Below are 26,866 nucleotides of genomic sequence, written 5' to 3' on the forward strand. Positions count from 1 at the left end.
AGGTGGAAACATGGGTTTAGACTAGCTCACTAAAGGAAAGAGAAGTAGGAGGAGGGAAGAAGAGGAAAAAGAATTCCTGAAGAAAATGAAGAATCAGAGAAAAAACACTCAAAGAAATGGGAGTAAAATCAGTCATAGAAAAAAGAATTTCACAGAGATGGGAGTTGGATTCTGTTCCAGACTCTGAAATTTACTATGTGATGTGTCCTTGTTTTTCTCCTTTGGAAAATGCAAAGATTGAACTTGATGGCCTCTCAAGGACTTCCAGCTCTACACATATGATATTATGATCTTATAAACAAAATTATCTATAAAATGAAGAGACCAAACTAGATGGTCTTGAAATCTCATTTTAATGTTAAATCCTTTGATTCTATGATCCAGTGATAAAGATTTTATTTCAAGAGGGAGATATCAATCTGTTACAGAAATTCAAATCCTAGGGCCCCTAGCAGATCATGAACTATAAATGCAAAAACAGTAGAGTTTGTACTGTTTAAAAACAGCTTAAAACAATATGCAAGAAAGTCCACATAAGAATAAAATTTTTGCTAGTCAAGTATAAATAATGTATTTTGCTAATTTTTGACGAGAGTATTATCATGGTTTGCTTTCCTCTATTGGTATTGTTTTGATGTGCTCATATTTAACAAAATGATTTAACTAATTTTTGTTTTGTTACTGTAAATAAATGACACAAGCAGGAGAAATGCCAATTTTTCTCTGGACTTGCCCCTGAGTTTGGGTTCTCATTTCCTGCTATGTTTATCTAACCCCAAGATCAAAAAGGATGTCCCCAAGCTAAGTAGTCTTTTTTTAACAAGAGGCACCAATTCAATTGGTAGCAATGAATGGAGGAAGATCATCATCAAAGAGTGGCAACTGATAGGTCTCTCTAGGAATGATGATTTTTCTGTGATAGACTAGCAAACCTCAGAATACATGGAACTGCAGAATAGGTGTTTAGAAAAGTCTGCTCAAAGAATCTCAGAGTTGTTATAAGTTGTAGAGTTAATTTTCTCCAACTTTCTATTGAATGCAAGAATTTCCTTAAAAAATGGTCATATCGCCTCAGCATGATTACATAATGGGAATGAGAAGCTCCCTATATCACTAAAAGGTCTATGGCATTTTGAACAGTTCTCAATGCTTCTTAAACAAAGCCAAGAACTCCCTCCTTTTAACTTTCTTACTAGACTGGTAGATAATGGGAACCATGTAGACACAATATAACTGAATTTCCATTAAGAAGGAAAGATGAGAAATAAATAATATTAATCTTAAATAATGTCTTGCACACAGAAGAAATCTGATCTTTTTTTGCTTAATTCAATTAAATTCCATTTAAAAAAAATAGTGATTGAAGTTACCATGGGGGGCATTTCTAGTGGAATGTTATAACTATCTATTCTTGAACGTGTGTGTTATTTATTATTTTTATCAATGTCTTAATGAAGAAATAAACAAAAAGCACCTTTTCTTAATTTTCAAATAAATGTTAATGTCAGAGGTTAAAGACAGAGCCAAAACAAACTTCATTTCCTAGACTCATATGCTAAATTATGTAGGTTAAAATTTAATGAAGATAAGTGTTAAGTCCTGTTCTTGGGTCTAAAATATACAGATACAAGGTAAGGAAAGACAGAACTAGACTTGAATTTATACTGTAAGACAACAAGTTAAGGGACCTGGAAGTTCAATAATAGTCAATATTGGGATACAACAGACAAAAAACCAAACCAAAATTAAACTAATATAGTCTTAAGCAACATAAACAGAAATTATAATTGTGAGACCACAACTGAAGTGCTGTCTTTATCTCTGTACCACATCTTGTGAAGGGTACTATCAGCTTGGAGTGGGTTTAGAGGAAAGTGAACCAGACTATGCCATGATTAAAGAAACGAGAATCATTACCTGGATACAAAAACGACAGGGAGGGAGGCAAAAGAGAAGGCATAATAGTGGCCTTTGAATATTTTAAATGCTATTATTTAAAAGAAATATTAGTCTTGTTTTATCTGGCTCCAGAGACTAGATCTTGGATCAATAGGATAAAAGTCATAGAGAGAAAAATTTCAACTCAATAAAAGAACAAACTTTCTATTATTGCTGTATTAAAGTGGACAGTCATTTGTTTGGGATGTTAAAGAAATGAGATTTTTTCTTCAATAATATATTAGTTAGAGAAGGTGTCCTCTGAAGAAATTTCCATTTCTGGGATTCTATGTCTCTAATACTTTCTGGACATTTCAACGTTAACAAAAAACAAAGTGGAAACAATTGCTCTGGAATATAAGAGCACCAAGCACTGGCTGCTGTTGTAGCAAATCCCTCTATCAACAAGTTATTTTAGAAGAATGAAAGAATGGTATTTTATGACTTACCAGCTGCATACCCATGAATAGATGGCTCGATTTCTTTTCAAATATATTTTTTCTATAACTTTTCAGAAAGTATTTGGTATGTGATGCTGCTGATTTAAATTAGAGGTCCTCACTCATAATGATAATTTATAATCACATAGTAGTTTTCTTCCAAGGAACTCAAAGTACTTTTACAAGTACCTCTGAATATCCCACTAACTGATCTTCCCCCCTCCATAATAGGAAGGCTTTTAATTTAAACACTTCCTCTCCACCTGACTTAAATGAAGTAGCCAACTGTTTGACAGCTACTAAAAAAACAAACAATATGTGAAAGAAATGAAACTATAGTTCTGTCACACAACCTGAAATTTAAAAAAATTTAAGAATATGCAAAGATTTGCCAAGAAAGTGCATAATCTGACAGATGCAGAGAACTATACAGGTCATTGCTATACATTAACTCACTAAGGGCACATATGAACATAAAAATTATAACTGCAAGGGCACTTAGAAATAATCTCAATTTCATGGATAAGGAAATGGAGATCTAGAGAGTTTAAGGTCACACAATAACTTGCTAAATTCAGATTTGAACTCACTGATTGTTAAGTCACTGATTTTTTTTTGACTACACTACCAGTATCATCACTGATTTAGTTGATTAAAGTATGAGGTAGTAAAAAAAAAAATCTCTGGCTTGGAATCAGAAGTTCTGGATTATAATTTCATATTTGATATTTTCTAATTAACCCGATGCCTTCAAGGCAAATCATTTCCCTCACCTATAAAATGGAAAGAATAATACTTGAGGAGGTATTATAGTATGACTGGAAGTAGCAGTAGATTTGGAGACAAAGGACCAGGTGTGGAATCCCAAACCCTGATAATTTATTACCTTTGGGCAAGTCACCTATCTTTTCTATTCATGTTTACTAGCCCAGTAATGTCAAACACAAACAGAAATGAGGACCACTAACACATGCTTAAGAATTCCTACAAGTCACATCTTAATTTGGTTTTTAAAATGTAATATTAGGGGACGGCTAGGTGGTACAATGGATAGAGCACCAGCTCTGGAGTCAGGAGTACCTGAGTTCAAATCCAGCCTCAGACACCTAATAATTACCTAGCTGTGTGGCCTTGGGCAAGCCACTTAACCCCATATGCCTTGCAAAAACCTAAAAAAAAAATGTAATATTATCCATGATTTATCCCAATTACATTTTAATTTGATTTGGACTGTGCTCAGGAGTGCTCTGTGTGTGTGTGTGTGTGTGTGTGTGTGTGTGTGACACCCCTTATCTGGAAGACTTCAAGAATTTCATCTAACTTCAAATCCTATAACCTTGCTTCATAGAGAAACTGTAAGAGTAAAATTTGCTGTTGTGGTTATTATTATTATTATTATTTATTATTATTATTGTTGGTAATAGTAGTACTAATGAAAGGAAGATAGGACCAAGAGGAATAATTACAGGAAGAGAAAAGGTTGGGGAAGTAGAGTAAGATATTTTCTTTTGTTTCCTATGTGTGTTCTTTTATCTTTTCATTTTTTCAATTTATTTTTTATTTTTGAATTTTACAATTTTCCCCCTTATCTTAATTCCCTCCCCCACCCCCACCCCCACCTCCACAGAAGGCAGTATGACAGTCTTTACATTGTTTCCATGCTATACACTGATCAAAATTCAATGTGCTGAGAGAGAAATCATATCATTAAGGAAAAAATAAAATATAAAAGATAGCAAAATTTACATAATGAGATAACTTTTTTTTAAATTAAAGGTAACAGTCTTTGGTCTTGTGTGTGTTCATTTTTGTCCTTAAAGACCAAATAAAAGTAACAATAAATTTTTAAAAATATTTTAAACTGCTGTAATGTTTTATATTTATGAGCTGTGTTAAATAAAAATTTGGGGAAAATTATGACAGTACTATCTTTATGAAAATTCTCTACAGGAAAGAAGCCTTTCCATGTATCCCTTGCCTTTCCCTGTTCTAGCTCCTTCTCTCTGAGATTAAATTCCATCTAATTGGCAGATAAGTAGGAGTTGTCAAGGGTCTCCCCATTTGAGTCCCTTGAGGGCAGGGACCATGTTTTCGTCTTCTTTGTAGACTCAGCACTAGACCCCTTCCTGAGGACTGTGGCATAAACAGTGCAAAGTCTGACGAAATTAAATACCTATCTATCTTAAGAGTTAATCTACATGAAATTTCAACAAGATAGTTGAGTGAGAGCTTGGTTCTAAGTCCAATGAGTCCTATTACCTTAAAACAGCAAGAAAGGTACCAAATAAATTAGAAAAGGCAACAAGTTAAAATCCCCAACAAGATAATTCCTAAAGAAAAGAATAGAACAAGTCTGCTTGCCTGGTGTGCTCCAACTGCCTATGCCCAGTATTCTCCATTCTCCAACCCCATCCGGGTCCTCACTCCTGAGCACTGAAATGGCTGCAAGATTCTGCTCATTTTTACTTCTCAGAGCATCTAAAGAGCAATAACCCAATGGGACTCTGACTTCCCTCCTTTCCTAGCCTCACTTCTGACAAGTTAAAAGCTTTATAAATTGATCCAATTACAGTAATCTGGACAGGAAAGGAGGATACATTATGAATGGGGCAGGGCAAGGCCTCCAATTCTATCTAGGACAGAAGAAAATAAAGGTAAATGTTTTTTGTTCTTGAGAATAAACTTAGTGTCCCCTCAGGTCAGGCACCTAGAAGACAGAGTGGAAAGAATGTCAAACCTAGAGTTTGAAATTTTAGTTCAAATTTGACCTAAAAGACTAATTAAACAATAACACTTTTGCCTCAGTTTCCTCATCAGTAAAATAAGCTGGAGAAGCAAATGGCAAACTACTCTAGCATCAGTATCAAGAAAACCTCAAATAAGGTCACAAAGAGCAAAACACGACTAAACAACTCCTCAGGATTCCAAAACAACTAGAAAGACACCAAATAAGTTAAATAAATCACAATGACAATTAAAAGAAGGTCAAAAAGAGAGGTTTTCAACAAAATGGCTGTTTGAGAGAGTATGGTTAACTGTAACTCTCCATCATCGTCTCAAAAAAAGAAGGAAATATACCAAAGAATAAAAGAATACCAGCAAACAACAAAGAGGGAATAGGAAAAACTCATCACAAGAAAAACCTTCTGAAAAAACCAGGAGAGAAAATAACAAAAGGAAAATGATAAAGCAATAAATAGATATAATGCAATGAATAAATACTACAAAATGAAAGAAATAATCCAAAACCCCTAATGGAATAGACTTCAGTGTTAACCAAGAAACTCACAAAAATAACAAGAGAATAAGGGCAAAAATCTTCAGAAGGGTTCAAAATAGCACTAAAAATGTTAAAATGTTAAAAGAATGTTAAAAGAAATTTTTAAAAAGGAAATAATAGAAATCAGAACAATAATCAGAACTCTAAATAAAAAAAATCAAAACAATTTAAAAATAATTTCTCCAAAAGGCAAATTCTCTTAAGAAAAAATTGGTAGACTTCACACTTAAAAAATACAAAAGTTAAAGAAAAATTAACTAAGAAAAGCAAACTGTCACATGATGAAAAGGTTATATGGGATTTCACAAGTCAATGAGACTGGCCTTAAAGATAGATTGAAAAGACAGAATTAAAGGATGTATATGTCTTCCAGGAAGATACAACAAAAATGTTAGGAAAATAAGCATATTGATGCATTATTGTTGTAGACCTGTGAATCTGTACTTCCATTCTGGAAAGCAATATGGAATTACACAAAAATTACTAAACAATATGTGCTTTTTAACTTTGGTATATCACTATTAGTCACATACCCAAAAGATATCAAAGATGTACAAAAGTGTTATGTACAAAAAAAATTTATAATAGCCCTTTCTATAATGGTAAAAAGAAAAAAAGAAAAGAAAACTAAAAGGATGCCCCACAAGTGAGGAATAGACTAACAATATGTTGTAATATAAGAATAATGGAGTAATATCATGTTAACAGAAATGAGAAAATAGATGATTTCAAAAGGACATATAAAGGCATATAAACTGATATAAGCATCATAAAAAATTAACACCTTGGAGGGAATTTATAAATTTATGTAGAATGACAAAGACAGAACCAAGAGAACAATTTATTCCATGAAGACTTGAGCTTCAAAAAAAACTTCAGACACATCCTAGCTGTATGAACCTGGGTTGGTCACTTAACCTCTATCTGCCTCACTTTCCTGAACTGTAGAATAGGGTTAATAATTGCTTTCAGCTCACATAGTTGTAAGGATCAAATGAGTAGGGTACATAATAAATGCTTATCCCTCTCACTTTAAGTGCACATATTTATCAAAAAGAAATTTATTTTTTATTTTTTTCCCATATCAGTTAGATGAAGAGTAGGGAGGAGATAAAAAAAATTCTCTTTTTTTTAAATAGAGAAGTGGGGAGATTCCTACAAATGTGAAATGCTATATGAACTTTTTAGAGGAGGTCACCATATCATTAATTTTACTAAACTGTTTTACTTTGTTACAAGAGAAGAAAAATTAGAATCTGCAAAAGGTATGAAAGGAAAACAGGAAGGATTTTTCACCTGATATTCTACAGTAGATAAAACTTTATGATCATACATTGGGAGGGATCAAGAAAACAAAAATACAATGGGAGGTTTGTTTGCTGAACACAAAAAAAGCACTTGATTCAGTGGAGAAAAAGACTGTCTTCCAATAAGGTGCCCCCCTAATCCTGAATCAGAAGCATATAGGATTCCTTGAAAGATGTAACAATGGTAACTTTATTCAATGATTGTCTGATTACTAAGGCTAAAGTGAAGACTGAAAGAAGAGAAATAAAAGTTTGTCAAAGGTGCTGCTCAGCCTCTTAGAGGATATTCTGGGGAGAATCAAAATGGAAGGGAGGTTCCCTATGAATGTTAAGAATTTCTAGATGTTGTTTGTAGATGATACTGTACTGACCACATCAAGTCCTAGGAAGCTGCAGAACTTCCCAAATGAGAGTCACAACTATGAAAAAGACTTTTGACCTACACATTTGCACTTGAAAATCAAGAGGATGGAAAAAACCTATTGACATCTTGTGACACACAGTTATGTACAGCCCACAGTGCTAATCCATCAACATTTGAACTTTGGACAGACAACGTGAATGCACAATAAGCTGGGCCCAAAAATTAATGGAAGAGAAAAGAGAGCAAGCTAGCCTTTGGGAAATTATGCACTTCTTTCATTGACTTCAGATTTCCCCTGGAAACTCTTGCCTATCTTTTTAATACCAATATTCTAATGGTAATATTATGACTGGGAGTTGTGGAATGCCATAGTCTCTGGAGAAATAATATTGAAGATTACTCAAAGGGTATTAGAGATATGAATGGTGAGTGAACTGCGTAAGAGACATCTCAATCTTCAGGTACTATCAAAATTCACATAATATCAGAAGATGTAGAGGCTGACCCCCAGTGGGTTGACTGGATTCATAGTGGAGAACTTAAAGGAAGAAATGGACAAGAGTTGCCCAGATTTAATAGATATGGATGGTTTCTAAAATGCATCTCTGAAGAGAGTCCCTGATGAGAACACAGATTTATCAAAATATCATACATGATTCTATATTGGGCACTGGAAAAACAAAAGCAAGAGTCCTGGTCTTCAAGGAGCATATATTTGATAGTGGTTAGGTACAGGGAGTATGTCATACATACGTTTGCTCAACTAGATATCAATAAGACATCATAAAGGATATATAGAATAGCCCTGCTACCTAAGGAATTTTAAAAGACTAGAGAAAGGCCACAGGACATAGTGTCAGATCTTCTATGAATGATTTTTTTTGACACATAGGTTGGTGTTTAATAAATATTCATGAACTTGGTTTGATGTAGCAACCACAAAAATCCCAAAGCATGAGAAAACATGGAGAGATTTTGATCTGCATCTGTGGAAATACTCATCTAACTGATGAAACAATTACATAAAATGTTCAGAGAGAGAGACAGGCACAGTGCTAATCTCCTGATCTTTCCTCATAAATAATATGAAACAAACCTAACAGAAATCCAACCCACAAAACCCAGAAAGAGAAACTAGGAGAAGATCTACATCAAGGTTTGTCCTCTGGGATTGTGGCTGACCTGGGTGCAGAGAACTGACTCTGCTGGGAGCACAGGACAGGGTCAGAGCCTGAGAACTTGACTAGCCTGATCAGTGGAACTGAGGAGATCCTGAGACCCTGAAAGTGTGACCAGTCTGATCAGAGATGTGGTGGCTAAAAGCCTGAGAGCTCCACTAGCCTGATGAGCGGCGCGGACTAGAGGTTGAAAGCTTAAAAGCAGGGCAAATCTGATTGGCCAACTAGGGAGCAGAGGCATTGGTTGTGGAACTGAAGGTCTGGAGCTTGCCTGTAGAGTTGATGGGAGAGTTCCAGTGCAGAGCTAGAGGGAGAGTTCCAGTGCTTCATTTCAGCTGAAGCCTCTTTCCAGAATAAATACAAATATAACCCACCTCTGCCCCAGGCCTGTGAGCAGAACACCTCCCTAAGCTATGAATAGGGAGAGCAATTACCTTGCCCTATGGCAAAATCCTACCTTTAATCAAAGACAAAAATACTCAACAGCTTCATCCACCCACTCCAAGTTAAGGGAGAGGTCCTCAAATTAAGGTCACAGACACTCCAGAGAATGCAACCAACACAGCCTTCTAGTCAGCCCACTTGGAGTTACTAAACCCAGTGAGTAAGCCCTCTCGGGTAAATCCCTTCTAGGGATCTCAACACCAAACCTCTGTGAAACAGTCCCTTGCCAACATAAGGTCTCAGTAAAATGAAGAAAGACCAGAAGAAATTGGGGGGGGGGGGGGGCATAGAAAAATTCCTAAAAGGAAAAGACACTAACTCAGAGAGATCTAGAACCTCTGAGAAGAATATGATCTGGTCTCCAGCACATAAAGACTTCCCTGAAGAAATTAGGAAGGAGTTTAAAAATCAATTGGAAGATTTGGGAGAGACAATTACACCTTGCAATAAGAAAAACAAATCACTGGAAAATACAATTGGACATACAAAAAGAAAATAATACTCTCAAAACCTCAATTGGTCAAATGGAAAACTCTTTCAAAAATAGAATTGACCAACTCGAAAAAGAATTGCAAAAGGTCAATGATGAAAATTCTTCTCTAAACAAAAGCATGGAGTCTGTGGAAACTAATGACTTCATGAGACAGCAAGAGCCTATTAAACAAAACCAGAAAATCAAAAAAACAGAAGAAATTGTAAAATACTTTATCAACAAAAGCACTGACCTTGAGAACTGATTGAGAAGGGTCAACCTGAGAATTATAGCTCTTCCTGAAAACATTGAAGAGAAAAAAAAAAAAAAGCCTGGACTTAGTGATGGAAAACTGTCCTAATATCATGAAACCAGAGGGCAAAATTGTTATTGAAAGAATACATCAATCCCCTCCTGAAAGAGATCCTAAAATAAAAACACCAAGGAATGTTGTGGCCAAATTCCAGAACTATCAGATAAAAGAGGAAAAATCCTGCAAGCAGCCAGAAAGAAACAATTTAGAGGGGCAGCTAGGTGGCATAGTGGATAAAGCACCAGCCCTGGAGTCAGGAGTACCTGGGTTCAAATCCGGTCTCAGACACTTAATAATTACCTAGCTGTGTGGCCTTGGGCAAGCCACTTAACCCCATTTGCCTTCCAAAAACTTAAAAAAAATTAGATATCAAGGAGCCACAGTAAGGACTTCACAGGACCTGGCTGTGTCAACATTAAGGGATTGAAGGGCTGAAGAGCAAGGGAGCTTGGAATGCAGCCAAGTATTATTCACTCCCCAGCAAAGATGAGCCTTCTCTTCTAGGGGAAAAGATGGACAAATAATGAAATGGGAGACTTCCAACATTTCCTAATGAAAAGACCAGAGGTTAATAGAAAATTTGGACACCAAACAGGAGGAACAAGAGACTCATGCAAAGGTAAAAAAAAAAGGGGGGGTAAAGGGGAAAAAACTGCTATCCAATAAACTGGCTATATACCTACTTGGGAGAAAGGTTCTCATAACTCTTGAGAATTGTAACTCTATTAGAGAGAATATACTTAGCCAGAAGTGATGGACATTCATGACTTTTCTGTGACTCAGATAGGATTTAAAAAAAACACCTCCTTAAAAAGGGGGAACAATAAGGAGACAGGAAGAGGAAGGAGATTGAATGGGGTAAATCTCATTACATTAAGAGGTACAAAAGACCTATTGTAATAGAGGAGAAGAAAGGAGAACCTGAGAACCACCTGAATCTTTCTCTCATCAGACTTGGCTTAAAGTTAACTTATACAAACAGTTATGTTAAGAAACTTATCTTACCTTTCAAGTGAAAAAGGGAGGGAGGATATGGGGAAGGGGAGAAAAGGGGGAACTAACAGAAGGAAGGTAGGAAAGAAGGATTTTGAAAAGGGAAAGGGGAAAGAAAGGGGAGAGGGGCTAACAGGAGGACAAACACACTGAAGGTGGTGGTATCCAAAAGCAAAATACTGGGGAATATGGATAAAGGGACAAAAGGGGAAAATACAGGAGGGAAGATAGCATGGAGGACAATAAAGAGTTGGTAATTATAACTTTGAATGTGAATGGGATGAACTCTCCCTTAAAATATAAGCAAATAGAAGGATATGATTTCTCTCTCATCACACTCAACTTAGATCAATGTATACCATGGAAAAACTGTAAAGACTAATAGACTGCCTTTGGGGTGGGGTGGGGGAAGGAAGACTGGGAAAAAATTGTAAAACTCAAAATAAATAAAATCTTAAAAAAACTCTCAGAGAAATGAAACTTGTGCCTCTGCCTGTGGCATACTTGCCACACAATCTATCAATATATTTTTCACATTCAAAAAATTTATTGATAGATGGCAAATGAAGAATTCTCCCATACTCATCTCCAAACCTCAGAACAAACCATGGAACTGCAGAACAAGTCAAAAAAAAAAAGTAAAACAATCTTTTAGCAGAAACTTAGGTGGTTGGCAAGAAAGCTCTGAGTAACTTGAGTAAAAAAAAAAAGGGGAGCTCAGTCCAAGACAAGAAGCAGTCCCAGCAGTTAAACCCTGCCTTAGTAAACTGGGGAGATCCTGAGTACTTGTTCAGTGAAGCAGGCAAACACCAACACCAGAATCTTCCTCCATATGCCTCAATAGAGCTAGGGGAATAAGCAGACACTAGCACTGAGAATCCCCCAAACAGGCAGACACAGTACCCTCTGATGCCTAAGCAAAAAGGCAGATACTAGTTTCAGGGGCCCACACATAATACAGCATAGTCCAGTGACCAGTGAGCCACCAGAACCAAGACTGCCAGATGTGTCAATGTAACCCCAAGGAAACAGGCAGATATCAATGCAGATAAACTCCCAGGAGCCTCAGGACATGCCAAATATCAGCACAGAAACCTCAGGTCAGTTCTAGGTAAGCTGCTAGACCACCATGGCCTCTAGCAGCACCAGTCCAAACCTGCCCTCAGTACAGTACCAGAAATGAGGGTCCCCATGGGCCCAAGGGCAATATCAGTATAACACCAGATAAACAGCTAGAGCCTACAGCCCCTGAAACAAGAAGCCAGGAATGAAATTTAAAAGTAAAGAAAAAAGACAAAAGAAAATGAGCAAAAGAAAAAAAGAATCTGACCAAAAAAAAAGTTATCATGGTAAGAGAGAAAACCAAGACACAAATTCAGAAAAGGACAACAATGTCAAAACATCTATGGGCAAAACCCCATAGAAAAGAAAATGGTCTCAAGTCCAGAAAGAACTGATGCAAGAGCTAAAAAGGAACTTAAAAATCAAATAAGAGAGATAGAAGAAAAAATGGGAAAAGAAAAGATAGTGTGATCTAAGACAATTATGAAAAAAAACTCAACAGCCTAGGAAAAGAAAACAGTTGATTAAAAAGAAAAATTGGCCAAATAGAAAAGAAAACAGAAAAATCCACTGAAGAAAGACAAAACTGCTTAAAAAGTAGAATTATCCAAATGGAAATAGAGAGTCAAAAATACCCTGAAGCAAATAACTCCTTAAAAAGTACAATTAGCCAAATGGAAAAGCAGGTACAATAGCTAACTGAAGAGAACAATTCCTGAAAAGTTAGAATTGGGCAAGTGGGAAAAAATAGATCCAGGAGAGATCAAATCAGACCCATTGTACTACCTGGAAGCCATAATCAAAAGGAGGAACTGGACAGCATCTTTCAAGAAATTATCAAGGAAAAACTGCCCTGATATCCTAGAACCAAAGAAAAAAACAGGCATTAAAAGAATCCACTGATCACCTAAAAAAAGAGATCCCTCCCCAAAAATTCCAAAGTGCATTACAGTCAAATTTCAGAACTATTGGGTCAAGAAAAAAAAATCAAATATGAGGGAGCCACAATCAGGACTACACAAACTTAGTAAATGTAACATTAAAGGATCAAAGGTCATTAAAATATGATGCTCTGGAAGACAAAAAAAGATAAGATTACATCTAAGAATTACCTATCCAGTGAAATTAAGTATAATAATTCAAGGGGGGGAAATGGTCATTCAATGAAATAAAAGAATTTTCAGATTTCCTAAGAAGACCCAAACTGAACAAATATTTTGATCTCTAATACCAAGACCCAAGAGAACTTAAAAAGGAAAAACAAAGGAAGGTTAAACTGTTTGCATCACTTCATGGAAAGCAATATCTGTAATCCTTAAAAAGTGTACCATCAATAGTGTAGCTAGAAGAAATATACACAGACAGAAGATATAGGAATATGATGAATTTGAAGAGATGATATCAAAAATTAATTAAGGGATGAGAAAGAGTACACTGGGTGCAAGAAAAAGGAAGAGATAGAACAGAGAAAATTATATCACAGTGAAGAGATACCAAAAAAAAACCTATTACAATGGAGGGGAAGATGGGAGGGTAGGCAATGGTTGTTGCTTGAACCTTACTCTCATTGGTTCCAATAGGGAATAATAATAATAATACAATCAATTCAATATAGAATAAAAATCTATTTTGCCTGAGAGGGAAGTAGGAGGGAGAAGATTAAGTAAAGGTAGGGTGGAACAAGGAGGAAAAGGAGCAAAAGAAGGAAGGACAGATTAAGGGAGGTGACAGACAGAAGCCAAAAACACTGGTGAGAAGGGGGAAGGATGAAAGAAGAGATAGGATAAACAAACAGAAAAATAAGATCGAAGAAAATACACAATTAGTAATCATAACTGTAAATGTAAATGGGATGAACTCTCCCAAAAATGGAAGCAGATAAGAGAATGGATTAAAAGCCAGACTCCTTACAATATGTTGTTTATAAGAAACATACCTGAAGTAGAGAGACATGCACAGAGTAAAAGGAAGGAACTGGAACAGAATCTATTGTGCTTCACCTGATTTTAAAAAAGCAGGGATAGTAATCCTGACCTCAGAAAAAATAAAAGGAAAAATAGGCCTAATTAAAATAGATGTGGAAAGAAACTACATCTTGCTAAAAAAAAGGTACTATAAATATGAAATAAAATCAACATTAAATATATACGCACCAAATGTATAACATGCAAATTCTTAAAGGAAAAGTGATTTATGGGAAAAAATAGAAAGCAAAATTATACCAGTGTGGGACTTCAAATGTCCCTCATAACTTGATAAAACCAAGCCCCAAAATACAAGAAAGAATGAGAGAAGAAAGAAATACACCTTTTTTTCTCAGCAGTATGTGACACCTGTACAAAAAATGACCATAAAGACATAAAAACCCCAAAATCAAAAGTAGAAAGACAGAAATTTTAAATGAATTCTTTCCAGATCATAATGCAATAAAAAATTATATTCAAAAAAGTGAAGACAGATAAAAAAATTGAAAATAAATAATCTAATCCTAAAGATTAAGTGGGCCAAAGAACAAAACATAGAAATGAACAATAATTTCATTAAAGAGAAAAGATAACATTGAGAAATCATCACAAAAATTATGGTATATAGTCAAAAGAATGCTTTTTTCAATTTTTACATCACAAAATAGAGAAACTCAATGACTTAAACATATAATTTAAAAACTAGAAAAAGAACAAATTAAAAATCCCCACCTGATCATCAAATTGGAAATCCAGAAAAACAAAGGTGAGATTAATAAAATTGAAAATAAAATTAAAGCTACTGAGCTGACAAATAAAACTAGGAGTTAGTTTTATCAAAAAATACAAGAAAAAATTCCCCTTACCAGATGGGTTTACAAGTGGACTCTACGAGATATTTAAAATTTTTTAATTCCAATAGTATATAAAATATTTGGAAAAATGGGTGTTCAGACAAATTCCTTTGATGACTCAAATATGGTGCTGATATCTAAACCAGAAAAAAGCCAAAAGAGAGAATGAAAATGATAGACCAATTTCCCTAAGGAATATTGATGTGAAAATTGTGAATAAAGCATTAGCAAGGAGATAACAGCACTCTATAACAAGGATTATACAGAAAAACAAGTTGGGATTTATATTAGAAATGCAGATGTGGTGCAATATTAGGAAAACTTTATACATAATTGACTATATTAATAATAAAACTGATAAAAAATCTTATAATTATCTAAACAGTGCTGAAAAAGCTTTTGTCAAAATACAACACCCATTCCTATTTAAAAAGAAAACCATTAGAGAGCATAGGAACAAAGGGAGCATTTGTTAAAATGCTAAATGTTAAACCATCAGCAAGCATTATCTGAAATGGGGATAAACTAGAAGTCTTCCCAATAAGATCAGGGAATAAAGCAGGATGCTTATTATCATCAGTATTAAAAAAACAAAAGAAAATACTCAAAATATTTGCTATCTAAGGCATATAAAGATGCACTCCAAATCACTTCTGATTAGAGAAATGCAAATTAGAACCACTCTGAGATATCACCTCACACCTATCAGATTGGCTAATATGAAAAAAATGAAATGATAAATGTTGGAGAAGATGTTGGAAAACTGGGACACTAATGGATTGTTGATGGAGTTGTGAATTTATCCAATCATTCTGGAGAACAATTTGGAATAAACCCAAATGGCAACCAAACTATCTATACCCTTGAGTCTAGCAATACCACTACTAGGTCTGACTCCCAAAAGAAGATCATAAAAAGAGAGTAAAGGACTTAATGTGCAAAAATATTGACAGCAATCCTTTTCATGGTGACAAAATGTTGGCAATTAAAGGAATGTCCATCAATTGGGAAATGGTTGAACAAGTTGTGGAATGTAATAAATGTAATGGAATACAACTGTGCATAAGAAATGACAGGCAGGGGCGGCTAGGTGGCGCAGTGGATAAAGCACCAGCCATGGAGTCAGGAGTACCTGGGTTCAAATCTGGTCTCAAACACTTAATAATTACCTAGCTGTGTGGCCTTGGGCAAGCCACTTAACCCCATTTGCCTTGCAAAAACCTGAACCAATAGACTCTGAATGGAGATTGAAACATAATGTTTTCATTTACTCTAGATCAATGTTGAAAGGGTTGTGGGAAATCTGGGACACTATTGCATTGTTGGTGAAGCTGTGAACTCATCCAACCTTTCTGGAGAGCAATTTGGAACTATGCCCAAAGGGCAACAAAAATGTGAGTACCCTGTGATCCAGCAATACCACTACTGGGTCTATACGCTGAAGAGATGATGAAAAAGGGTAAAACATCACTTGTACAAATATATTCATAGCAGCCCTGTTTGTTGTGGCAAAGAATAGGAAATCAAGTGAATGTCCAGGGAATGGCTTCACAAACTGTGGTATATGTATGTCATGAAACACTACTGTTCTATTAGAAACCAGGAGGGATGGGAATTCAGGGAAGCCTGGAGAGATTTGCATGAACTGATGCTGAGTGAGATGAGCAGAACCAGAAAATCACTGTACACCCTAATAGCAACATGGGGGCAATGATCAACCTTGATGGACTCACTCATTCCATCAGTGCAACAATCAGGGACAATTTGGGGCTGTCTGTAATGGAGAATACCATCTGTAACCCGATAAAGAACTGTGGAGTTTGAACAAAGACCAAAGACTATTAATTTTAATTTAGAGAAAAAACTGATATTGTCTGATCTTGCTATCTCTTATACTTTATGTTTCTTCCTTAAGGATATGATTTCTCTCTCATCACATTCAATTTGGATCAATGTATACCATGGAAACAACGTAAAGACTGGAAAATTGCCTTCTGTGGGGACTGTGGGGAGGGAAGTAAGATTGGGGGAAAATTGTAAAACTCAAAATAAATAAAATCTTTAAAAAAATAAAAAACATGGCATAAAATTTAAATCTAAGGCTAAAATAAACACTGAATGGAGTCATCTTTTATAGTTGACTTCATATCTTCTTAGAAAAATGGGTGATATTGAGATAAAGAGATACTTTAGATACTTTAGATAAAATCTAAAAAGCAAAATTCTAAGATATCGGTTTCTCTATGTTGAAAACTGTATTCTATGTCTCTCTTCCCCCCTTTTATTTCATCTAAATAATTCTGAAAACTTCCTTAGTTTGCTGTGTGGCTCTTTGCCATGATGAGAGAGCCACCAGGACTTTAGTGGCAGCATCTTAGCATTTTCACAGATGTAAAAAGTCTGCATGTTACAAAGAATTTTCCCACCCTATAGTTCAAGTGTAGTAATCTAAAAATATCAAACAAGTCACAAATCAACATAAAGTTTTAATTTTTACCTGAAATAGGGATATTCTGAGAGACAGATAACTGTACATCTCCTGTTCCTGGTGGCATGTCAATAACTAAATAGTCCAGTTGACCCCAGTCTACCTATAAAACAAAATGACAAATAATATTAAATAATATCAGTACATAACAGCTGAGGAAAGCATAGTGAAATTAATTGTGGTAGTCCATACCTACTAAAGAAATTAATGGCAAATGATTTGCCAGTCTTTTCATAACTTGCCTTTATTGAATGGTCAGTAGTAATTTCTAAATGGTTCCATGTACTGAGGGTGAACTCATCACAAAATTGGCTCCCACTGAAGAAAAATCTTTAACTTCTACTTCATCAAACACTAGATCACTTGGTAGTTCCTCATTCCCAATGGAAGGCAATGGTATAAATTTAAAGTGGGAGATTTACTTATAAAGGTACTGAGAATACCTTTTTAAAAAAAATAGAAAGTAAGCATCTTTCAAGACACTTAAATATTAATATTTTCATTTCTCAAGTGGTAGAGAACACCAGGGATAAGTGAATATCATAGCCAGTGTTATGAATATATATTGGTCCTATTTATATAACATTCCCTTTCTTCAGGAAAATACAATAAGTAAGGCAATGGTGCAAGGATTATTAACCTCAGTTGAGGAAATTGGGACCCAAGAGCAATAACTTTGACACTTATTACTTGACACTTTGACACTTACTACCTATGTCAATCTGAATAAGACGCAACCATACCTCAACTTCCTCATTTAGAAAATGGCAGGCTTGAGTTGGAGTGCCTCTAGGGACCCTTCCATCTCTAGAAGTACTAAAATGGTATTATTCTTGTTATGCTCAAAATTCAAAACAACAGTGATATCAAACTCATAGAAATAGGGGCCACAAAACCATACATATACATTTCTTTAGACTTTGAAAAACATACTGACTTAGAAAAAACACATTAACTTTAACCATATTTTATAATACTCTTATCTAGTTAAGTAGTTTATTTAGTTAACTATATCCCAGCTACATTTTAATCTGGTGAAGGCTGCTTTGGATTATTATAGGCAATATGTATGACACTAGACTAGAATACACTTAACTTCCTGAAGTCTAAATGAAAATAAAAACTCAGTAGTTACATCTTCTCAACTAAAATTCCACTTTCTGCAGGAACTCTTTTCTAATCCCTTTTAATTCCACCACCTTCCCATTGAGATTATCTCAATTTATTCTGCTTATAGTTAGTTATATGTTCTCTTCCTCCTGCCCCCTCCCACTTTAGATTGGGCTCCTTAAGAGAAAAAAAATTTTTTTGCCCCATTCTGTATTCTCAATACTTAGCATTGTGTCTGGCATGTAGAACCTGCTGACTTGACTTTTCTGTCATTATATTGTAATGTGTCACTAACTGAAATATGAAAAGGAAAAAAAGTGACAACAAAGTAGAAAATTGAAAACCAAAATGTAATCCTTAAATGACACTAATGACAATACTAATATACAAGTGTCTATGGCATTTTTAAAGTTATTTTCTCATTACCCTTTTATTTAGCCTGGTAAATAGTAGGTACTTAATTAATGCTTATTGAGTGGCTGATGGACTGATGTTGTAAGGAATATATTTATATATGTGATAAAGTATAGAAAAAGCATTGAATCTGGAGTTAGATCACCACTAACCCACCACTGACATTGTATACATGAATTTGGAGATGTTACTTAAATTCCAAAGGCTCAATTTCTTTATCTCTGAGACTTGAGAGTCTTTAAGGTCCTTTCTACACTAAGTGAACTAAATCTACTAAATCTTAAATCATCTATATCCATATTCATATCTATATGTAGATATAAACATAGGCATATACACACATACCCTTGCATTCTAGTTTCCAGATTCAAATTTTATTATATTATAAACTATGAGACTTGGTATACCATAAAAGGCCCTGCTGTGATGAACATGAATGGACTTCATTTTCAATATAGAGCACTTGGCTTAGAAAATAGGCAATAAAAGCAAAGTATTCCAAAGACACACTATTAAACTATATCTGAAGATGATAAAAAAGTATCATTTTCATTTTATATTGACTGAATTTCAACAAAATTGTTCCCCAAAAGGAACTTCCTCTAGGGTAATTGGTTTCTAAAAGCTGCACTTTTTACACAGAAACACCCTGGTACTGGCAGACTAATGTGCCTCTGTGTTTCAGGGAACATCAAGTGACTGGCGCCAACAAGTTATCATTGTTGTTCCTTGGCATTTAATCATATTTATCTGTTTGGCTCTGCTTTCTCCCTAGTTAAAAGAGAAATACTGTCAAGGCCCCATAGAACCCAAAATATTCCTTTGTTCCTGCCATTATCTCCTGATTTTAAAATATAGGAGTAAGAGAACAGCTTAGCTCCAGTCAACTTTCATTAATACTGAACTATACTGGTTGCCAAAAAAAACCTCAGTTCTCTTAAAAGGTGAACAGAAAAGTAATGTTTCCAATATAATCTGAGGTCTTCCCAGATTCTGCTTATCTTTTGCTTACTGATATAAATTGGATTTTACTAATTTTATAAGAATAAGCATCAAAGGGGGCGGCTAGGTGGCACAGTGGATAAAGCACCGGCCTGGAGTCAGAAGTACCTGGGTTCAAATCTGGTCACAGACACTTAATAATTACCTAGCTGTGTGGCCTTAGGCAAGCCACTTAACCCCTTTTTGCCTTGCAAAAAACCTTAAAAAAAAGGAATAAGCATCAAAGTAAAGTAAATCATTTCAGTTAATGTAAAGTTTTCAAATGGTGAAAATTTCTTTTGAAGAAACTGGAAAATTATGGACAGCTAGAAATAACAGGGAAGATTTTTAAATGAAAGCTTCTAAAAATGTTTGCACAATTTTAAAATGTTCATGTCAAAAACTACAAAGAAGCCCAAAATAAGTCTAAGCAACTGCTTAACAACAACTACAATTTCATGTAATTCAACAAGCAATTAAGCACCTTTTATGTTAGATAGATTCAAAAATAAAAATAAAATAGCCCCTGCTCTGAACAAACTTTGTATCTAACATCTAACATAAAAGATGCTTAATTAGAAGTTAAGCAAATATATAGACTTGTTTTTCATGTCACTGCTCTGTCATTGTTCTCTTCCTACTTTTGGACCAATTCTTATTGGCCTCTACTACAAGACCATAATTCATGCTAAACTCTCTAAGTATGGATGCATCTCAGGCTCCCTGCCCTCTCTATAATTCTCTTTTTTTAATGATCTCATTAACTTCCATAATCCAACTATAATCTTCATGTAAATGAAACAATCACAAATTGACAAACCACCACTCAATTCTCTTCTGGGTGCCATCTTTGGGGATTTCAATTGTATTCTTTATATCTCCAGCTGCCTACTTAAAAACTCCATCTGAATATTGCATAGGCATCTCAAACTCAACGCATATTTTAAAAAAAACCCTCAAATTTCCCCTTTAAATCTATACTGCAACCCTTCTCTGTTATCTAATTCTGTTCAGGGTAAAATCTTATTTCCAACCACATGGGTTAAAAAAAAAATCTCAAAACCATCCTTGACTTTACCCTAAGAATTCACGTCTCCATATCCAGTAAGTTGCCATTATGTTCATTTGTTTCCACATTTCTTTTTTTAATTTTATTTATTTTCATCCATTTATACATGCATATTTCCAAGTTACAAAGTTTCCCTCCACACTGATCCATTACTCTTATTTTTAAATAGTACCAGGCACTACTGCTTTATTATAGTTTTAGATCTGGTAGAGCTATGCCATCTTCCTTTACATTTTTTTCATCAGTTCCCTTGCTATTCTTGCCCTTTTGTTAATCCAGATGAATTTTTTTACTATTTTTTCTAGTTCAGTAAAGTATTAATTTGATAGTTTGATTGGTATGGTACCTAATTAAGTATTTTAATTTGGGTAGAACTGTCATTTTTATTATATTAACTTGATCTAACCATGAGCATTTTGACATTTTTCCAATTATTCAGAAATGACTTTATTGGGTGAGAAAAGCTTTATAATTGTGTTCATGTAATTTCTGAGCTTGTCTTGGGAGGTAGCTTCCCAAGTATTTAATGTTCCTACAGTTATTTTAAATGGAATTTCTTTCCATCTCTTGTTCTTGGGCTTTATTATTCATATATAGAAATGCTGATGATTTATGTGGGGTTTTTTGATATCCTGATCCTTTGCTCAATTTGTTAATTGTTTCAAGGAGTTTTTTTAGATGATTTTTTTGGGTTCTCTAGGTATACCATCATATCATCTGCAAAGATTGAAAGTTTTGCTTCCTCATTGCCTATTCTGATTCCTTCAATTTCTTTTTCTTCTCTTATTGCTACAGCTAGCATTTCTAATACTATATTGAATAGTAATGGTGATAGTGGGCATCCTTGTTTTACCCCTGAATTTATTGGAAATGCTCCAAGTTTATCCCCATTAAATATAATATTTGTTGCTGTTTTAGATGGATACTATTCATTATTTTAAGGAAAACTCCATTTATTCCTAAACTTTCTATTGTTTATAATAGGAATGATGTATTTTATCAGAGGCTTTTTTTAGCATCTATTGAGATAATCATATGGTTTCAGTTGGTTTTACTGTTGATATGTTTGATTATGTTGAATATTTTCCTGATGTTGAACCATCCCTGCCTGCCTAGTATAAATCCAACCTGATCATGGTGTATTAACCTAGTAATAACTGGCTGTAGTCTCAATGCTAAAATTTTATTTAAGATTTTTGCATCAATATTCATTAGGGTGATTGGTCTCTTTGTATGTTTTGGTTCTTCCTAATTTAGGTAGCAGCATCATGTTGGTGTCATAAAAGGAGTTTGGCAGAACTACTTCTCCTATTTTTTTTAAATAGTTCATGTAGAATAGAAATTAATTGTTCCTTAAATGTTTGGTAGAATTCACTTGTAAAACCATCTGACCTGGAGACTTTCTTAAGAGTTTATTGATGGTTTCTTCTATTTCTTTTTCTGAAATTAGAGTATTTAAGTAATTTATTTCCTCTTCTGTTAATCTGGGCATTTTGCATTGTAAATATTCATTTCACTGAAGTTGTCCAATTTATTGGCATACAATTTCACAAAGTAGATCAGAATTATCTCTCTAATTTCCTCCTCATTGGTGGTTAGTTCACCCTTTTCATTTTTTGATACTGGTTATTTGATTATTTTCTCTTTTGTTAATCAGATTAACCAGATGTTTGTCTATTTTATTGGTTTTTTTCATAAAACCAACTCAGACTTATTTATGAGATCAATGTATTTTTAGCTTTCTATTTTATTAATCTCTCCCCTGATTTTCAGAATTTCTAGTTTGGTATTTAATTGGGGGTTGTTTAATTTGTTCTTTTTCTAGGTTTTTTAGTTGCATACCCAATTCACTGATCTATTTTATCCATATAGGCAGTTAGAAATACAAAGTTTCCCCTCAAAACTGCCTAGGCTGCATCCCATAAATTTTGGTATGATGTCTCATTATCACCATTTTCTTGGATACAATTATTGATTACTTCTATTATTTGCTGTTTGATCCACCCATTATTTAAGATAAAGTTATTTAATTTCCAATTAGTTCTTGGTTTATCTTACCCAGATCCTGTATTACATGTAATTTTTATTGTATCATGATCTGAGAAGTGTATACTTATTATTTCTGCCTTTCTGCCTTTGATTTTAAGGCCTTTGTGGCCTAGTACATGGTCAGTTTTGATAAAGGTACCATGTACTGCCAAGAAAAAGGTATATTCTCTTCTGTACCATTAAGTTTTCTCCAGAATTCTATCATATCTAAGTTTTCTAACATTTCATTCACCTTCTTAACTTCCTTCTTATTTATTTTGTTGTTAGATTTATCTAGTTCTGAGAGAGGGAGGTTGGTCTCCCATTATCAAGGTTTTGCTGTCTATTTCAACTTTTCCTCTAGGAATATGGAAGCTATCCCACTAGGTCCATACTTGTTTAGTAATGATATAGCTTCATTTCCAATGGTACCTTTTCATGAGATTGATTTTTGCTTTTACTTTGTCTGGGATTAGAATCCTTCAGATTTTTTTTACTTCAGCTGAGGCATAATATATTCTGCTCCAAGCTTTTTTATCTTTACCCTGTGTGTATCTTTCTGCTTCAAAAACAACATATTGGAGGCTTCTAATTTTTAATCCATTCTCCTATCTGTTTCCATCTTATGGAACAGTTCATCCCATTCACATTTACAGTTAAGATTTCCCTCTATGTATTTCCCTCTATGCTAGCTTTCCTATTTATATTTATCTTTTCCCTTTTATTCTTCCTCACCAAAATTTACTACTTTTCCCCTTTGATTTATCTTTTAAAAACTTAAATTCAGTTTATTTTCACTTATACCTTCTCTTTTATCATAGTTCCTTCTTCCCTTACCTTCCCTTTGCCCAGTCCCCTCCTTTCCTGCAGATTTAGATTTTTTAAACCTAAATGGGAATGTATCTTATTCCCTCACTGGGCTAAATCTATTGAATAGAATTTACACAGAATTCACATTCTCCTGTCTTTTCTTCTAAAATTATAAATCTTTGTGCCTCTTCCCTTGGTGCTCTAATATTATTAGTTGGGTATCAGCAATCACAATTCTTGATTGCTTGATGAGCTCCTATTGTTACCAAGATATCATCACAGATTATTTACTTGATTGTTTGATAAGCATTGACTTAAATTGCATCAAATTATAATTATAATCATTTTTTACCTTACCTCCTTTTCAAGTATCTTTCAAGTAGACACAATCTCTTCACAAGTCAAAGCCATATCATTTCTTGAACTCTTTGTGATCCTCCTCCCTGGCCTACTTTCTTTTCTACTTTACCTCCCTACCTTCCACTCAAGGTACTTAAAGCTTTGTTAAGTTAACCAAGGCCCTTTGTCTCTCCCACTTTTACCTCCACCCCCAGGGGAAACAATCTGATCTAATTATCTGAAAGTATTTTGAAGATCTCTAAGTAACTGGGAGGCACTGAAGGTCTCATTGAGAACTTTATAAATGATTGCAAGTAATAGAGACAATATCTCAGGTCCTTGCAGCTTATGATGCTCTCTTTAGACAAGGTGCTTAGCACCTTGTGATTAAAGCCAGAGTGTAATAAGATACTTAAGTTAAAGTTGACACTCTTGATTTTTTTTTTCAGGACTTTTTATCTCAAACATAGTGATGTGATCTTGGACCTCTTCAATTGAGAAAAAAGACCCAATTAAACCTATATCCCTCTCTTCAATTATATTCTACCTTCTAATTATACTTAAAGAAGTAAAGTTCTAATGAGTTAAAATTGTTATATGTTCTTTTTTAGTGACAAGCATTTCTTTAAAACAATTTTGTTGGACAAGAAGGGATCAAGTCTTAGGAGCTCTCTGATAAAATTCATCAGCTAAGGACTCTAGCTGAATTTTCAAGAGACGGAACCCACAGGGGGTCCCAGTGAGGCAGTTCTCCTACTCAAGGTGACCTGGAGAAGAGCAGAGGGGCTCTGCTCCCTGGGGTCGGAGGGGCGGCCCGCCAGAGGGGTGGCCTGCCAGAGTGAAAGAACTTCAGACTCCCGGAGGCAGCCCCAGGGCGCTGGGAGTCTCAGCTCACAGCGGGGGGGGGGGGGGGGGGGGGGGGGGGGTTGGGGGGTTCCTGAGTTGCACCCCAAGGAGCACCAGGCACGGGGTGGGGGAACAGTGGGTGACCTCTGCCAGAGCGAGCACATGGAGCCCAGCCCTCAGGGCACACAACTAGCAGCTTGGTCTTTCCCCAGCCCTGATCCAGGAAACAGAAGCAGGCAGAGCTGGTAAGCAGGAGCCCCCAGGGCATGAGCCCATTGAGCTGAGGGAGGTGAGTGAAGAGAGACTGCAGAGCTCTGTCCTCTGCCCCTGGAACAGGACTTTGGAGCTCTGACCACATTCAGATCCTGATCGCAGGCTAGGCCCCCCCACAGAACAGCAGGGCTCCCCCACCTCGGCCCCGTGGCAGAGAGGGGTGCTTATGGTCATTCACAGACCAGGAGGGAGGACAGAGCCTCACACACTGAGACCCTTGTGGGAGTGTCCCAAAAGCTCAGGAAGCACCCCAAACCAGGCCCAGGCTGGGAAAATGAGGAAGCAGAGAAACAAAAAGAAGACTATTGAGAAATATTTTGCAAATGAGCCCAAGAAGGACCAAAATACTCAGTCTGAAGATGAGGAAGCACAAGCTCCTGCATCTAAAGACTCCAAGAAAAACAGAAACTGGGCTCAGGTTATGACAGAACTCAAAAAAGACTTTGAAAATCAAATGAGGGAGTTGGAAGAAAAACTGGGAAAAGAAAGGAGAGAGATGCAGGAAAAACATGAAAAAGAAGTCAGCAGCTTAGTCAAGGAAATCCAAAAAAATGCTGGAGAAAATAGCATGCTAAAAACCAGCTTAGGTCAAATGGATAAAACAGTTCAAAAAGTTATTGAGGAGAAGAATGCTTTAAAAAGCAAAATTGGCCAGATGGAAAAAGAGATAAGAAAACTCTCTGAGGAGAACAAATCCTTCAGACAAAGAATAGAATTCAGGGAGATTGATGAATTTAACAGAAATCAGGAATCAATACTTCAAAACCAAAAAAAGGAAAAATTAGAAGAAAATGTGAAATATCTCATTGAAAAAACAACTGATATGGAAAACAGACTTAGGAAAGATAATTTAAAAATTACTGGAATACCTGAAAGTCATGATCAGGAAAAGAGCCTTGACATCATTTTCAAAGAATTACTACAGGAAAATTGCCCTGATATTCTAGAAGCAGAGGGCAAAATAGAAATGGAGAGAATCCACCGATCCCCCCAAGAAAGAGATCCCAAAAAACCAACCCCTAGGAATATTATAGCCAAGTTCCAGAACTCCCAAGTCAAAGAGAAAATATTACAAGCAGCCAGAAGGACACAGTTCAAATATCGTGGAGCTGCAGTCAGGATCACACAGGACTTAGCAGCAGCTACATTGGAAGCTCCTAGGGCTTGGAATACAATATACCGGAAGGCAAAGGAGCTTAGAATGCAGCCAAGAATGAACTACCCAGCAAGGCTGAATGTCCTCTTCCAGGGAAAAAAATGGACTTTCAATGAACCAGGGGAATTTCAAAGGTTCCTTTTGGAATGGCCAGAGCTGAACAGAAGGTTTGATCTTCAGATACAGGACTCAGGTGAAGCATGGACATTGGAGAAGAGGGGGGAAATATGAGGGACTTAATGAGGATGAACTGCATGTATTCCTGCATAGAAAAATGACACTGATAATACCCATATGAACCTTCTCAGTTAATAGAGCAGGTAGAGAAAGCTTTTATAGTTGAAGAACAGGAGAAAGCTGAATTCGAAGATAAAATATGGTGTAAAAATGGAGTCAATAGAAAAAAAGGGAAATGGAATGGGAGAAAGAAAAAGGAGAGGGGGAATAGTCCAAGATATTACAAGATATTACAATGAGCTATTGCAATGATATGGAAGGGGGCGGCAAGAGGGGATGAGGGAAACTTTGCTCTCATCAGAGATGGCTAGGAGAGGAAACAGCAAATATACTCAATGGGGTATAGACATCTGGAGTAAGAAGGAGGGAGGAGCAGGGGGAAGGGGTGGGGGATGTGAATAAAGGAGGAGAGGATGGACCATGGGGGTAGAGTGGTCAGATATAACACATTTTCTTTCTTGCTCCTTGCAAGGGGCTGGGAATGGAAGGCCTGCCCAGGACCACAG

At 35.6% G+C, this 26,866-nt stretch overlaps 1 protein-coding gene across 2 annotated transcripts in view; it reads right to left on the reverse strand.

Moving 5' to 3' along the window:
- Positions 1-26,866, reverse strand: part of NUBPL (NUBP iron-sulfur cluster assembly factor, mitochondrial) — a 363,985-nt gene that overhangs the window by 123,135 nt on the left and 213,984 nt on the right. For both annotated transcript variants that reach the window (XM_074235356.1, XM_074235355.1), the window contains exon 7: positions 17,107-17,200. In XM_074235356.1, coding sequence (XP_074091457.1) covers positions 17,107-17,200 — 94 coding nt within the window. The remainder of the gene's footprint in view (positions 1-17,106; positions 17,201-26,866) is intronic.

The sequence above is a fragment of the Macrotis lagotis genome, chromosome 4 (assembly GCF_037893015.1).
Source record: "Macrotis lagotis isolate mMagLag1 chromosome 4, bilby.v1.9.chrom.fasta, whole genome shotgun sequence".
Taxonomy (NCBI): Eukaryota; Metazoa; Chordata; class Mammalia; order Peramelemorphia; family Peramelidae; genus Macrotis; species Macrotis lagotis.